We start from the raw sequence: 15,289 nt of genomic DNA, 5'->3' as shown, positions 1-15,289 counted from the left end.
ACATTATTTGGTTGCAGAGCATCCCTCCAGCCCTTTGCTCACACAGCAGAGCCCAGGGCAGGCACCAGCTGCCAGCACTGGCCGTGTATGGCCGGGAAGGGGGGCTGGAAATGGGGTAGATTGGTCTGAAAAGAGGATCGGGGGTGGTTCTTCCCCTGTCCCTCCTTTCCTTGGGGAAGGGAAAAGCATCCCAAATGCAGAGCTCAACCTTTGGCGTGCCCACAGCTCCCTGCCAGCTCCTGGAAGTTAGCTCATCCCAAAGGCTCTGCTGGGCTCCGAGGAATTTTGTGGCTTTTGCAAACCCTTCTTGGAGGGGAACAGGGCAGGAGGCTCCACGTGTCCAGCGCTGTCTGTTCCTGCAGGGTTTTGCAGACTGCAGCCAGGAAAGCTGGCAAATGGATCCTGTCCAACAGCAGCCCTTTCAATGGAATCTCTTATCCCTGCTACAGAGCAGAGCGCTGAGTGTTTAAACAAAGCCTGGCTTTGCCCAGGCCCTGCTGCCACCAGCTCAGCTGGGACACTTTGTGACAAGGGGAAATTAATCCCAGCTCAACACCAGGCTCTGGTGGCTTCACCAGCAGCCCTGGGGCAGAACCCCCCAGTGCAGGTGTGGGACCTTCATCCCAGCTCCCTGCAAACCTCCAGGGGCTCCAGGAGCAAGGAGGGAGAGGAGCAGCTCCACAAACCCCACCTTTGCTGGTGCTGATCAGGGCATGGCGAGGTGGGGACACTCCTGGTGCCCCAACTTCCTTCCACTCCCACACCCATCCCAGAGGGCTGGAGAGCATTTATCCATTAAAAACCTCCCAAGCACGGGGGCATTTCCTTGCTGTGGGGGCTGCTGGGCCCCTCTGATGCTGCAGGGACAGCAGAGGTGACCCAGGTGCCCCTCCCTGGCCGGGTGCTGTCCCCTCCCATGGCACCTGAGCAACACCTCCTGTGTGTCCCCAGTGCCACCAGCAAAGAGGGAGCCCCAGCAGATGTTTAACACAGTCCTGAGGGCCTGAGCCCTCCTTAATGACTCTCACATTGGTTAATTAGAGATTAAAAGGCAGAGATAGCAAAAACTCATGTGTGGGGCTGAGCTTGTCCTACCTCCCCCTCCCAGGTGAGGCACAGCTCTCCCCGCAGGCAGCACCCAGCAATATTGGGTTTTTCTGGGCATTCAGGCCGTTTCTGGGCCCGGGGGAGGGACAGGGAGGCCGAGCCTGACCTCCCCTGGCACCAGCTCCTGTCCCCCCATCACTCCCATCCCTCCTGCAGCCTTAAACTTGAACCCCAGGCTGGTTCTCCCTCTCACAGCCATCGAGGCCTTTCCCTGCCTCCAGTGACAGCAGCCGAGGCTTTTCATCCTGCTTGGAGCACCAGAAAGGAAATTAAAAGGGTGATAAGGGAGCTCCTTCAGCAGACGAGGGAATATTCTGTGCTAGCAGGGAGATAAAGCAATATTTCTTCCAGCTCTGGCAAAGGCTCAGGAATGAGACGTGGGGTGAAATTCCACATTTATAGAGGTTTTTATAACTCTTACCTGGGCTGCAGGATAACCATCAGCCTCGCTCATATTTCCTCCTCAGAGGAGGTCACGGCAGCACAAAGAGAGGGAAGGAGTCTATAAAGAGAAGCCAGATGAGCTCGGGTGTCCAGGGTAATTTTATGGTTCTGCTGGCCCAGGTCAGCCCAGGGCGATGGACGCTGCCTTTGGGTGCTTTTTAACACCCCCCTGTCCACCAGCACCCCGAGAGATGAGCCAGGAGAACTCCTCAGCTCGGTGTGCAGGGGCTTTCAGTGCCCTGTGATCCCCCCGAGCTGGCTCTGACCCCTCCACGCCCCACACCCCTGGCCCTGGAGCAGGAAAACCCTCTGGGAGCAGGTGAGGGACTGGGCTCAGCCCCAGCACCCCCCGTGCCCCCCCAGAGCCCCGTGCTGGGAACACCCCCAGGGATTGCTCCCAAGCAGCTTCTCCCCCTCACCTCCTTCCCTGGCGTTTTCCATTTCATTTCCCCCTGGCACGGGGTGGGGAGACATCCCAGGATCGCCAAACCTCAGGGTGCCCATCCAGAATTCAGGCTCCCAAACTTTTAATTACACAAAATTTTAACAAACAGCCTCAACCCCACCCCCCCCAAATAAAAGGCAAACAGTCACTCAGGCTGCTTTTCTTTGCAAGAATGGGGATTTTTGTTGTTACTTTCTTCATTTTCAAGCCCACCAAGGAGCAGTTCAGTCCCAGCCTGAGCCATCCCTCACCCCAGCAGATAAAAAAAGCCAAACTCCTTTTAAAGCACTTTTTTTTTCTTTTTTTTATTGATTTCATTGAAAACAGAACAAGAAAATGATCAGAGCCAAAAGGCTGCTCCTTTAAAACTGTCAAAAACATTAACAGAAAAAAAAAAAAATAATAAACATGATGGCATTATGAATGTTCTAGAAGAGATGAACAAAAAAAAAAAAACAAAAACAAAAACTTGTTACTGCACTAATTACAGTATTTAAAGATATATGCAAAAAAAAAAAAAAAAAAAATTAAGATAATGACCTGCCCAGCCACCACACAAAAGGTGATGGCAAATTTATTCACACTACAATACTAACAATTTAAAAAAAGTTTTGTTTTTTTTCCTGCATTTTTATACTAAAATCACTTTGCTCTTTTTATACAATTGATAAGTTTATATTCACGTGGTGAGCAAAAATCACACCAGAATCAGCACCGTTTTGTTTTGTGGTTTCTTTTTGTTGTCGTTTTGGTTTTTTTGGTTTTTTTGTGGGTTTTGTTTTGTTGGTGTTTTTGTTGTTTTTTTTTTTTTTTAAGCTTTTTTTTTTTTTCTCCATGTTTTTAATGCTTGTCCCCGATGTTTCAATAATGGTAAAAAATAAATCAGTTTATTGAAACCTCATAGCATGTGGCTTAAAAATCAATCCAAGGTGCCCGGCGTGGAGCAAAGGGATGGGAGCAGACGAGCTGGTGGCATCTGGGATCTTCTCACCGTGACACATCTGTCCACCCCAGCCAGTCCAGGTTCTCTATAATATATATATCATTCATTTTATCTTTAAAAAAGGGGGGGGGGGGGAAACTGGTTTTCTTTAGGAATTAGTGTCTTGTAAAATCCTCTTCAGCCTTCCCTCTCTAAAACCACTCCTGGGACGGGGTGAGGGGAGTTCCTTCACGGAGGAACCCAACACTGAGACACGACCAGGGCCTGGACCAGAGCTGGTTTGAACGGAGAAAATCCAGGAGGGAGAGAGCCAGGGGTCACAGGGATTGGAAGGACTCTGGCATTCTTCTCATCAGATGAGAAAAAAGCCGTGGGGGTTGGAGAGAACTGAGGGTGGTTGTAGGAAACACCCCTGGAAAGGCCCCACCACAGCGTCCTGCGAGATGGGGGAGGAATTAATTCATTTATAGATCAAAAAAAAAAAAACCAAACCCAAAAACAACCAACCAACCAAAAAACCAACCAAACCAACAAAAAACCAACCAGCAGAACCTGCCCCGGGGCTGTGCCAAGCAAACCCAGAGCCAGCACCTCCCGCTCCCTCCCAGAAACGAAGTCCCATCAAGCATCCAGAGTTTATTGTGGGTGAACTGGAGTGAGTGGGCGGGAGGGATCCAGGCAATGAGCGACATTCCGAGGACGGGCGGCTCCCCCTGGCTCTGACAACACTCAGCACGTTCAGAGAGGAGGCCAGGACAGCTCGGGTGGCAAAAAAAAAAATGCAACAGCCACCCCTGCACACACAGCTGTGAAACCCAGCAGCTTTCCAGGAGCAGGGAGGGGAGAACAACATCACGGAGGCGGGATTTGCTTTCACTCCTTCCTCAAGTAACAGTCGGTGGCACAGCCCTAAGTGTCACAAACCCTTGGCTTTCCTTGAGCGGGTTTTTTTTCTCTTTATTTTTTTTTCTTTTCTCTTTTTTTTTTTTTTTTTAATTTTTTGCGTGGTTTTGTGTCTTTTTTTTTTTTTTTTCCTCCTCTCTCTCTTCTTTCTCTTTTAAATGGAAATTCAGACAGTATGTGAATCTATGGGGTTGGAAGGAGTCAGTCTCAAAAGGGGCCGGCGGCCGTGGCAGAGCTGGTGTCGGGGAGCCCGTTCTCCTGCGTGTCCTGGGCCGAGGTGCTCGCCTGCCGCTGGGCCAGCGCTGAGCTCGAGTGTTTGCACTTGGGTGAACCACACTGACAGCTGAAGAATTTGCCTTTGATGTCCCAGAACCTGTCCCCGTAGTCGAAGCTGCAAGAGAGAGACACAGGAGGGGTCAGGGAACGGCAGCAGCAAAGGGGAGCGAGGGGACGTCGGTGCTGCTGCGGCTTCGGGGAATCCCGGGATGGTTTGGGGTGGAGGAACCTGAAAGATCATCCTATTCCATGGGCAGGGGCATCTTCCATTGGAGCTCCATCCAACCTGGCCTTGGACACCTCCAGGGATGGGGCAGCCCCAGCTGCTCTGGGCACCCTGTGCCAGGGCCGCCCCACCCTCATTGTAGGGGATCCTTTATCTAATCTAATCTAATCTAATCTAATCTAATCTAATCTAATCTATCCCTGCCCTCTGGCAGTGGGAAGCCATTCCCTGTGTCCTGTCCCTCCATCCCTTGTCCCCAGTCCCTCTCCAGCTCTCCTGGAGCCCCTTTAGGCCCTGCAAGGGGCTCTGAGCTCTCCCGGGAGCCTTCCCTTCTCCAGGTGAGCACCCCCAGCTCTCTCAGCCTGGCTCCAGAGCAGATGGGCCCTTGGAGCAGCTCTGTGACCTCCTCTGGATTCACTCCAGCAGCTCCAGGTCCTTCCTGTGCTGGGCCCCGGGGCTGGGGCAGCTCTGCAGGTGGGGTCTCACCTGAGCACAGGGGCACAGGGGCACAATCCCCCTCCCCTGCTGCCCACACTGGGGCTCAGCCCAGGGCAGGGGGTTCAGGGCTCTGAGTGGACACAGCCAGGTTGAGCCTGGGGCTTTGCAAACTTCAGGGGGATCCCCGAGACACAACCCCTGGAGCAAAGGGCTGGAGAGACCCAGAGCTCTCGTCCCCCTCGATGGTGGCAGGGGGGTGGCACGTACCCGATCTCCTCTCCAGCCTCTATGTGCCTGGTGCTGAAGAAGGCGATCCTGGGGAAGCGCAGGTCCTGGTGGGACATGAACACCCGCACTGGGATGAGGTTGGGCTCGCACAGGTGGTTGATGAAGCGGCTGATGTTGCCGTAGAAACGGGCATCGATGCAGTAAACCTCTCCATCCTGGGGAGAAACGGGGCAGCGCTCGTTAGAGCACGCTGGCCTTGGGAGTTACTGGATTAAATAAATGACCAGGCTGTTGGTGTCCCCATTAATACTCTGGAGAGCTCCGGGAACAGCCAGGGCAGGGCACTCACTGCGGGTTTGGAAGGATTGAAAACACACACACACACTTTTATAATCAATTTATATTCAACAGTACCCTGAAAAAAGAGTTTTCTGCACAGCGCTCTGCCCCCACACACCCCAAGAGCTGTTTTTTAACACTCTGGCACGCCACTTCTCCCAACCCAAGCACCAGTTTGGCACAACGGGATTGATGTTCAGTGCAGACACCTTGTGGGTACCAGCCCCTGGATGGGGGAACAGGCATCTGTTCTGTCCTCTAATTGAACATGACAGCTTGGAAACACAAAGCCAGAGCCTGGAGAAAACACAGGGTTTTGCAGATAAGAGTGAAAGTGAGAACACAGAAATTCCCTTTCCAGAGAGCCCAGGGAGCAGTAATACTTTGTTTTCCTTGAAAATAAAAGAACTCCCCTCAGGGCTTTTTTATTCCAGCAGAGAATGACTGTGCAAAGCAGAGGCTTTAATTACAGCAGCTAATTTCAGTTGCAAAGAGGCCAAAAGCAAAAGGATCCATTAGTGGTGCTCCAAGTCCCTTTTGGACAAGCACCTCGGATCATTAATGGATGAGCTGTGCCAGGTCACACTCAGGGGTGCAGGAGCCCAGGAAATCATCCCAAAAACTGGGGGAGGCACCACCCCAACGGGCCTGGAGCACACACGGTGTCACCAGCTCTGATTCCATAAATCAATGATTTAAATGATTTCACTCCCCCAGTTTCATCCATGGAAATACCATGGTGGGGCAGGATGGCAGCACCACTCCCACACCCACAGCAGGACCCGGGACACTCCATGATCACCTCACACGGGGCTGTGAGTGACAACTCAAGGAACAGGGACAACAAATGACAACCCAGACAACAGCAAGGACAGCCCAAGCACTCTCACCACAGCACAGATCCATTCAGGCCATTCCTTCCAGACACACCAGGACCTCGAGGCTCCTCTGGGGTTGGGATTCACACCCTTGGCAATGCCCCATCGCTCTGGAGGACACAGGACCTGCTGGCTCTGCCCTGCCCTTCTCTGCCCAGCCTGATGGGCAGCTTTAACCATCCCTCAGTGATTTGGTGCCTGGTTTTCTACAGATGCTCCACCTTGGCCTCCCTCCCTGCTTCCCTGATGGCTTCCCAGGAGCCAGCACAGAGGTTCTCCCTCAGGGATGCAAGAGGCAGGGCAGGGCCCAGGCAGGCTCTTGCTCATAAATGCACAAACCAGGCTGAAGTCCCTTTCAACTTCTTAATTTCAGTCCAACCCCCTGTTTTCACACCAGACTCATTGTTTATCCTTTTTCAGCTCTCAAACGTGTGTTGCTTTAAAAAACAGACGAGAACAAAAAATAAAGCCCAGCTTCTTTGTCACCAGCTGATGACAGAAACAAGGCACAGAGTGTTTTACAGCCTTCCTTGGAAGGCACCCCACTCCTGCAAGTCCCCAGCTCACCTTTTCTCACTTCTCCTTCCCCAGGGGGAGTCTGAAGTCATGGCCTTGCTTAAAACTTTCAGATGGTGCTTTGCAAAGCCAAATTGCTGCCCTGAGAGCCCTCACAGAGCAGTGCAGGGAAACAAGCAGCAGAACAAGCCCCTGCCAGGATATCTCATGGATCCTTTATGAGTGAACAGGGTTTGCTGGGGGTTTTTTTTTTCAGTCTTCAGCTCATCATCACTTTATGAAGAACTCACAGAGCTGCCAATCACACAGGTGCCAGCTTTGGAGTACCAAGCCCTGGACAATTGACCTCAGGATGCTCCAAGGGCTTTGACAGAGGAGCATCTTGCTCAGAAGTGGCGTGGGCAGCACGAGTTGGTTCTGCTGCCCTTTTAACCAGCCCTAAATCTCACCTCAACCACATTTCCAACAAAGCACAGCAGTTGTGCTCTCTGCAGGATTTTGCTGTACATCAAGATGGAGACAAACTTTCTCTGGGCTCTTTTGGGGAGGCAGGACCTCGGGTTTGTCTCTCTGGACACCTGCAGACACCGTACCTTGTTGTCCAGGTCGAAGAGGTAGGAGTCCTCCTCACGGACATCGGCCTCGGAGTCGGAGATCAGCTCCCCAACGTACCTGTGGGCAAAGGACAGGCAGGAATGAGAGGCTCCTGTGATCACAGGTTTGAACACTTCTTTTTGGGAAGAGAGAGGCACAGGGAGGCAGCCCAGCCACAGATGGGCAAGCACAGCCACAGTGCTGGTCAGCTCCGAGCCACCAAACAGAGCCCTGTTAATGTCCAGCAGTGAAAATCTGGCTCCAAACTCTTTTCCCTTCAGAGCAACACTTAAATAATATTGAAAATGACTTTAATGATATTAAAACCACTTTAATATTAAAAATCAATTTACATTTTTCCTGAGGAATAAGTTTCCTTTTGCAAATCTCTTTGTTGGCCAAGATCAACACACGAATCCAAGGCTCCTGAAGTTCCTGGTCAGACTCAGGTTGTCCCACAACCACTGCAGTGCTCGTGCTGTTCACACCCCAAAACAAAACGTTTGTGTCTGCCCCTCCTGTATTTCCCAGGGTATTTTGAGCAATTATAGGCTACACAACTTAAAAAGTTTTGGTTTAAAAGTCCTAGGTCCTGGCAGGATCCCTGGAAGGATCTGGGCTTCCTTCTCAGAATAAATCCGAGCTGTGATCCCAGCTACAACCGCCCTGTTGTAAAAACAGGTGACAGGCAAGTCCTCCAAGCAGAATGATGCAGATTTTGCTTGGCCTGGGCTTGCTGAGAAGTTCCAAATGCAGCCCCACCTTTCACAGCCAGAGAGGTCTGGGTTTGGTGCAAACCTCCCTTGCTGCAGGAGTCCCCATGGCACTGGTGTTCCCACATCTCCCTGTCTCCATTTTAAATAGCTTGGCACCATCGAGGTTCAACACTTCCTGCCCTGAGCTGCTTCAGTCAAAGTAACAGACTCAGAGTGGAGGGACTGAGGGAGGATGTGAGAAAGAAGCAGCAGCACAGCAGCTTTGCAAGTGTCCAAGGACAGGGCTTGGAGCAATCTGGGGCAGTGGAAGGTGTCCCTGCCCATGGGACAGTGGAAATGAGATGGGATTTAAGGTCCCTCCCAACCCAAACCAGTCAGTGTTTCTGATTTTGGTATGTGAGTGTTCCCAGCCTGCAGTGAAACACAAATTATTGCACATGAATAAATATTCTTTGCAGCATCAACAGAACTCCCATGACCAGCAGTCCTCTCACAGCATTCCCACAGCCCTCAGGCACATTCCAAGTGTTAAACAACGGCCTCTAATCCCCCTGGGGCTCAAGGCAGCATTTAACTCCCAGGCTGGGGAGGCCGAGAGCCAGGAAACACAAACCTGGAGAGGATCCCTGTGCTCTGTGACCAGGGATTTTCGGCTGTAGCTCCCAACTGGGAGCCTCCTGTTTGCCCTCACTGCTCTACTGCTGGAAATCACCCACTCCTTGGAGGCCTAAAGCACAGAAACGTGGCCAGAGAGGGAGAAGCTGCTGTGGAAAGGCCCAGCGGGCAGCAGCAGCAGCTGAGAACAGCTGAGTAATTCTGCCCAGAGAGGCCTCGTGCCCAGGAACAGCCCTGCAGGGTTATAATTCCATGAAATAAAATACCACAATCAAATGAAAAATTGTTAGTTTGATGCTCCTTTAAAGCCTATTTCTTGTAACTCATTTCCTTTCCAAGGCTGTTCACAGATAGCAACAGGTCCCTGATTTTCCAGGCCCAAAGTTAGGGGAGAACATGCAAGGGGTGCATGTTCCTACCCAAAAAACAGCAGGAGCCCCTTCATTTAAGAGCTCCTGTGGTCAAGGCAGTGTCTTTCTTCCCACCAGGGTGTTCAGCAGGCTGATGGCAAATAACTCCATCCCAGAGCTTCACAGGGCCACTCAGCACTGCTCAAACAGGCTGGCCTTGACTGGGGTTGGAACTGATAATCCTGGAGGTCTTTCCAACCTTAACGACTCTGTGATCAGAGGGCACTCCATGCAAAAACCAAGAGCAACAAGCAGTCCCTAGCACAGGCTCCAGTGTTTTCCACAGGATGTGGGAGCAGGAGGCCTGGGGCTTCTCTGGCTGAAGGTGTGGCTAAAACACCTGGCCTGATGCAGCTGGTACCTTCCTAAAGCACTGCTGAAACAGAGTGAATATTCCAAACCCATAAATGGATGCAAAAGGAACAGAGCAGATCCTCTGCTTTCTGCATCCCACTAATTCCCAGCCTTTCCAACAAAAGTCAGCAGCAGCTGTGCTGTTTGCAGAAGGAGCAGCTCCACCACCTACCAACATGAACAGAACAGATTCAACCCAGCCCACAGCAACAGCTGCACAGGGTGAGCAACAGCAGCTTCTGAACAGCACCAAATTCCAAGGCCAGGGAGAAACCTGCATGTGAGCACAGCCCTGAGGAGCTGCAGAGCTCTGGGGGAGCCCAGTGGGACAGGAGGGTGGCACTGCCACCTCCCCTCGCCAAGCTGCTGCTTCCAGGGCTGTGCTGGAGGGACAGGAGGCAGCTACAGAGTCACAGAATCATCACAGTTGGGAGAAACCCTCAGGATCATCGAGTCCCATCATGACCCCAGCACCACCACAATCACCCCAAACCACATCCCCAGCTGCCACATCCAGATTCTTTTTGAACACTCCCAGAGGTGGTGACTCCAACACCTCCCTGGGTGACTCATTCCAGTGCCTGACCACTCTTTCAGCAAAAAGCCATTTTCCTGTCTCTGATCTGAACCTCCCCTGGTGCAGCGGGAGGCTGTTTTCCCTTTCACTGATTCCCTGGGAGCAGAGCCCGACCCCCCCGGCTGCCCCCTCCTGTCAGGGACTTGTGCAGAGCCACAAGGTCCCCCCTGAGCCTCCTTTGCTCCAGGCTGAGCCCCTTTCCCAGCTCTCTCAGCCGCTCCTGGTGCCCGTGAAGAGTTACAGAATAAAGGTCACACCAATGCAATCATCCTTCCAAAGCAGAGTAACGACCCCCGGACAAAGCAACTGCCCTCCCAGGGCTCTAATCCAGGTGTTTAACACCAAATGCTCTTCCAGAGGAGCTGATCCCGGGATCTGCTGTGTCCTGGCAGTCCCAGGCACTGCCAGCACTGGGGCTGCTTTCCAGAGAGGAGGAAAAGAAGGAGCCAGGTCTATGGGATGCTCATAGAGAATCACAGGAAGGACTCATGGAGCAGAGGACTGAGTTGGTGAGTGAGTAAATAAGTGTGTGGCACAAGGAGGAATGTGCACGGGCACCACGTTAATTAGCTCAGCTGGTTAGTAAGCAGCTCATTTAGATAACGAAGATAGTGCCCAGCACTGAAACAGTGCCAGCAGCTCCCGGCAAGCGTGGGGGCAGAGTCAGGCTGTGGGATCTGCACCCCATCAGCCCCACGTGCTCTGCAATGTCTGTGTTCATCACACCTTCCCTGGGCTGCCTCCTCACTGCCTGCTCCTGCTGTGTGCTGCCATTCCAGCAGGATTTGCTGAAGTCAGTGCCTTTTTTCCTTTGGGAGCAGTTTATTCACGGGCTCTGGCTCATCCCTGGGCACTGCACTGGGACTCTGGGACCTTTGGTGCTTACGGAAAGCCTGCATGAGGACAGGCCTGAGCCACTCCCCACAAACAGCAGCTTTTGGTTTTATCTCTAAAAAAAAAATTTAGCAGCTGGCAGCTCCTGACACACAATAAATACTTGGCCAATTTGCTGCAGAATTATCTTTTCCTTTCTTTTTTCTTTAATACTGCAATAATCTCCCTCAATCCCCCACCCCAATTCCATAACACATCAATAACTAGTTCTAAAAACCCCCAGCAGCCATTTCCATGACGGACACGAGTCCAGCCTTATTTAGAAGGTCTTCACTCACTGTTGTATTGCAATGAAGACAACACTTTCCAAACTATTTAATAAAGCACACATACCACTTTAAAGCCTGAAACTGTGAGGTCTGATGACAGGTTTTTCACTTGACATAAATCTGAACATTTCTGTGCCTAAGTACTTTATTGAGTCAGGGCCAAAACATGTGCTTAACCCCAAGTGCTTCACTGTTTTGCTGAATCAGACTAAAGCCAGAGCTGTGACACTGGAAAACCTCTGGAGAAGTCAGGATTGAAGCAGAGAAAGTTGTTCCAAACTGCCCTGGCCCGCAGTGTCCCATATCCACGGCACATGAATGAGTTGAGCACATTTGCAGCACAACCCAAATGTGCTTTTCCCCCATCACTTGGGTTCCAGAGGGGGAAGAGCTGAGCCCAGATCCCAGCAAGACAGAGGGGGGTGGAGAAAGCTCCACGCTGTGAGGAAAAGGACAGACAGAGCAGGAAGTGGAGTCAGGAAACCTCTGGTTGAGGGCAGCAGCTGGGCTCGATGCCAGCTCGATTTGCATGAAAACCTCTCCTTAAAGAAGAGCAAAGTTCGTGTGCCCTGGGGAAGTGCTGGATTTGGGAAGTGCTGGATCTGCTGGGCTGATGGAAGCTGCACAACTTACTCGCACACAAAGGTTCCCAGAGGAATGTCCTGCATCGTCCGCACTCCCCAGCCCATCTTTTGTGTCCGGTAAAGCTGCAACCGAGTCCTGGGAAAGAGGAGAAGAGGAAATGAAGCCACATTGATGGCAGCACTCCACGGAAAGAACGGATTTTCGTGGAGAGGTGAGCAAAAAGCCAGCGCCTTCCACCACCACGCACTCCCAGAGGATTTGAATGTTCACCCTCCGTTCTCACACTGCAGGGATGCTCCACTCCCACAGCTCCCAGCTGCAGGCAGATGCTGGCATGGAAACAGCCCAGAGACAAGGGACAGGTGCCAGGCAGCCCCTTCTGCCTGCCCAGCTGCACCCCTGGGGAAGAGGGGACAGGGCTGGATGCTCTGTGTGATGATGATTTACAGAGGATATCAGAATCTCACAGCATTTCCTTCCCCTCCATGCAGCCCTGGGAGAAGCAGGGAAGGTGGAAGGGGATTTAGGGCAGTGGAGCTGTGCAGGGAGTGGTGCTGAGGGAGAAGGCAGGGAGCTCCCAGGGACTAAAGAACACCTTGAGCTAAGTGCTCTGACCCCTCTGCCAAGACCAGGGCATTCAGCAATTCCACCATATCCAGCTGCCTGGCTGAAAGACAAGGAAGAAACGCTGCAACTTGAGACTTCTTGGTGTAACAGCCGCTCTGTGGAATTTTACTGATGGGGTTTATAGGCAGAGAAACAATCCTGTAAGTCATTCTGCCTCATGCTCAGCCAGAACCTGAGTTAAGTGCAGGATGAACAGTCTCCAGGGCTAGGAAAAGCTTGCTCTGTCCCTGAGAGAACCCAAACCCACTCTCAGCAATGCTGTTATCGGAATTAAGTGAAATCTGATGCTCACCTTAACTTCACCCTGTTGCTTTTCCCAGTACTTCTCTTCCCCCTCCCACTCCCTGCTGCACTGTCAGCTCAAACCATGGGATGTGAATTTCATCCTGTTTGCCCATAGCTTCACTAAGGCAAACCATGACCTCAGGAGAATGATTGCTCTCAGAGACACTGGGTCTAACACTGGGTTTGGGGCTTGGGGAAGCTCCCCCAGGTTTTGCCTCGTCCAGCAGAGCAGAGCAGAGCCCAGCTCAGGTCTGGGCTCTGCACTGGAGCCGACACCGGCGGCAGTGCGGCCACGGCTCCGAGCTGAGCCTGCCAGCTGAGCTGGGCCAGGCTGCCAGCTGGATACGTGTGCTCTGCCAGGCAGAGTTAATTTGAGTGAATCTGACAAAGGAAGCACTGAAAATGGAGCAGCAGCACCCCTGTGTCAGCTGGAGCCCCACAGCAGGAGCCTTTCCCGCTGCTTCCCTGGGGACCGCGGGCTCTGCCCAGCACCTGACCCTCCTTCCCAGCAGAGCTGCTCCCCCCGGCTCATGGGGGGGCTTCCAACCCTTCCCATCTTTCAGAAAAAATGCTTCAGCAAGGCAAAAAATGCAAAAGCAACAGCTCTGGCTGTACAGCTCCTGAAGAAACACCCACGGAGGCACTGGAACTTGGGAGCTTGGCAGGGAAAACCAGAGAGAGGTAAAGTTCTGTGGAAACACATCGAGTTTCTTCCTTGCTTATTTTTAACATTGCAAAATGTCATTGAAACTACAAAGCTTGCAAAAAGAGTGTTGTCAGCACTATAAAAAAATTCCAAAAAGTCTTTTTTTTTTCCAGTGGGATCCCTTTGAGCTTAGTGCAGTGTCAAACTCCTCCACAGCAGAGGTCCAAACCAAAACATGGACATTTTTAGCCAGGCACCAAAATCCCACTGGTCTTACCTGGAGCAGTGAAGCCATCAGGTGTTCAGGTGTCCAGTTCAGGGGGAATCATGCCACTAACTTGGGAATTTTAAGCAGCCCAGTCTGGGCATGCTGGCCTGTATTTCTGATCTAGACTGCTGGCTCACGAGACCTTCAGAATTAAGACTCTGCAGCTCTGTTGCTGTCATATCCTTCTCAGCTCTCCCTCTGAGACACCACACTTGGGCTGTGCATGCAAACCCACAAGCCATTTGTATGTTTTATGCTCAGCTGATGAAAGAACACTGCAGTTCCCACCTGATGGTGCTATGGGCAGGGTGCAAATACTAATTGAGATGTTAATTGAGCTCATCAACCCACTGCTGCTTCATTCCCACCAGCAGCAGGCAGGAACCCACTTTCATCCACCAGCCCCAGCTTCTGTGCTGGGTTTTGTGGGTTTATGGGTGAGCTGAGAGCAGAAAGCTCATGGGTTTGGGGTTGGTCCTGCCCAGATCAGCTGTGTTTGGCCCCTCCTGCTCACCTGAGGCCGTTCTGCACCACCCGGTTCCTGCAGGTTCTCCAGCACGAGCACGCGTGGTTGCACTCAAAGATCAGGGGGGGCTCAGCCATGTTGAACTCAGGTAGGAGTCGGCCATCCTGAAGGAGAGAGCCACCCCAGACTGGGTTATTTGTCTGCTACTGGGATCCCCAAAACCACAGGGAGAAATTCCCCCCAGGGTAAAATCAGGCCAGAGAACCCCAAGGCGGAGTCGTGCCCTGACCTCCCCAAACCCAGCGTCAGAGCTCAGGTTCTGCAGTGATTTTGCTCTACCCTGACAGCAGCACTGTCACCCACAGCTGACAAACAGCCAGAGAATTTAGATTTTTGCTGCCTGGCATCACCCTACACAGCACTAAAAAATACCTCCCGGTGCTGTGCAGAAAACTGGTGTGCATCATCATCATTATTGTCATTTGCTGTGCTGGAGGGGAGAAGTGGATGCTTAGTCTGCCTCTGGAATAAGGCCTGAACTTCCAGAGCCCAAGGCCAGTACACCCAAGTTCTGTGAACCACATTACCTTCCCAAATAACAGTCCCAAAAAATTCAGTTCAATTATTTACCAACATACAGGATTAAGGAAGTGATGGATGCAATTTATCCTATTTAACAAATTTGGCTTTTAAGGCTTGAGAGGTGTAATTACCTATTAATGTGTAAATAAAATGGCTACAAAGCCAAGAAAGATGCCAACATTCCTCGTGGGAGAAACGTGCAGAGATTCACAGAACTTCTGATCTTTGCAGCACCTGCCCAAAGAAGAATCTCCAAACCTCCCCGGAGGGTTGAAGCATTTACCTGAAACAAACCTGACTTCTGGCAGTGTGGCAGTGAAAACATCTTTACTTTGCCTTCAACCACAAGAATCACAATAAATAAAAGCAGCTAAAAAAACAAATTCTCTCTCTCCTCCCTTCCCTTTGTTTACATCTTACAGCACTTTCCACGTTGCTCTGAAATGGAAGCTGACTTCATGCATGGGTTATTAAATGCTCCCTATCACATGGGTGTAATTAATGGCTCAGTTGGCACGAGAGGAACACAAATAAGTAACACAAGAAAAGCTGCCCTAAGCACGCAGTTTGGATTATCACACACGTCTCAGAGCTGAGACTACAACTTCAGGCATTTTAAGTCAAGAAGAAAGGAGCTGGAATTACAGAAGCAGAGAAT

At 51.6% G+C, this 15,289-nt stretch overlaps 1 protein-coding gene across 13 annotated transcripts in view; it reads right to left on the bottom strand.

Annotated features, from left to right (window-relative positions):
- Window positions 1–2,276: 2,276 nt before the first annotated feature.
- Window positions 2,277–15,289, bottom strand: part of EHMT1 (euchromatic histone lysine methyltransferase 1) — a 116,677-nt gene continuing 103,664 nt past the window's right edge. For all 13 annotated transcript variants that reach the window (XM_042052289.1, XM_042052295.1, XM_042052293.1 and 10 more), the window contains 5 exons: window positions 14,098–14,213; window positions 11,806–11,892; window positions 7,337–7,415; window positions 5,050–5,225; window positions 2,277–4,233 (listed from right to left, as the gene is read on the bottom strand). In XM_042052289.1, the coding sequence (XP_041908223.1) occupies window positions 4,050–4,233; window positions 5,050–5,225; window positions 7,337–7,415; window positions 11,806–11,892; window positions 14,098–14,213 (642 nt within the window). In that variant the 3' untranslated portion in view covers window positions 2,277–4,049. The remainder of the gene's footprint in view (window positions 4,234–5,049; window positions 5,226–7,336; window positions 7,416–11,805; window positions 11,893–14,097; window positions 14,214–15,289) is intronic.

This window comes from Corvus kubaryi, unplaced genomic scaffold, assembly GCF_017639235.1.
Source record: "Corvus kubaryi isolate FWS band 111438036 unplaced genomic scaffold, C.kubaryi_AGA036_p1.0 78, whole genome shotgun sequence".
NCBI lineage: Eukaryota > Metazoa > Chordata > Aves > Passeriformes > Corvidae > Corvus > Corvus kubaryi.
The sequence above is the reverse complement of the archived record's forward strand: the minus strand, read 5'-3'. Positions and strand labels throughout refer to the sequence as shown.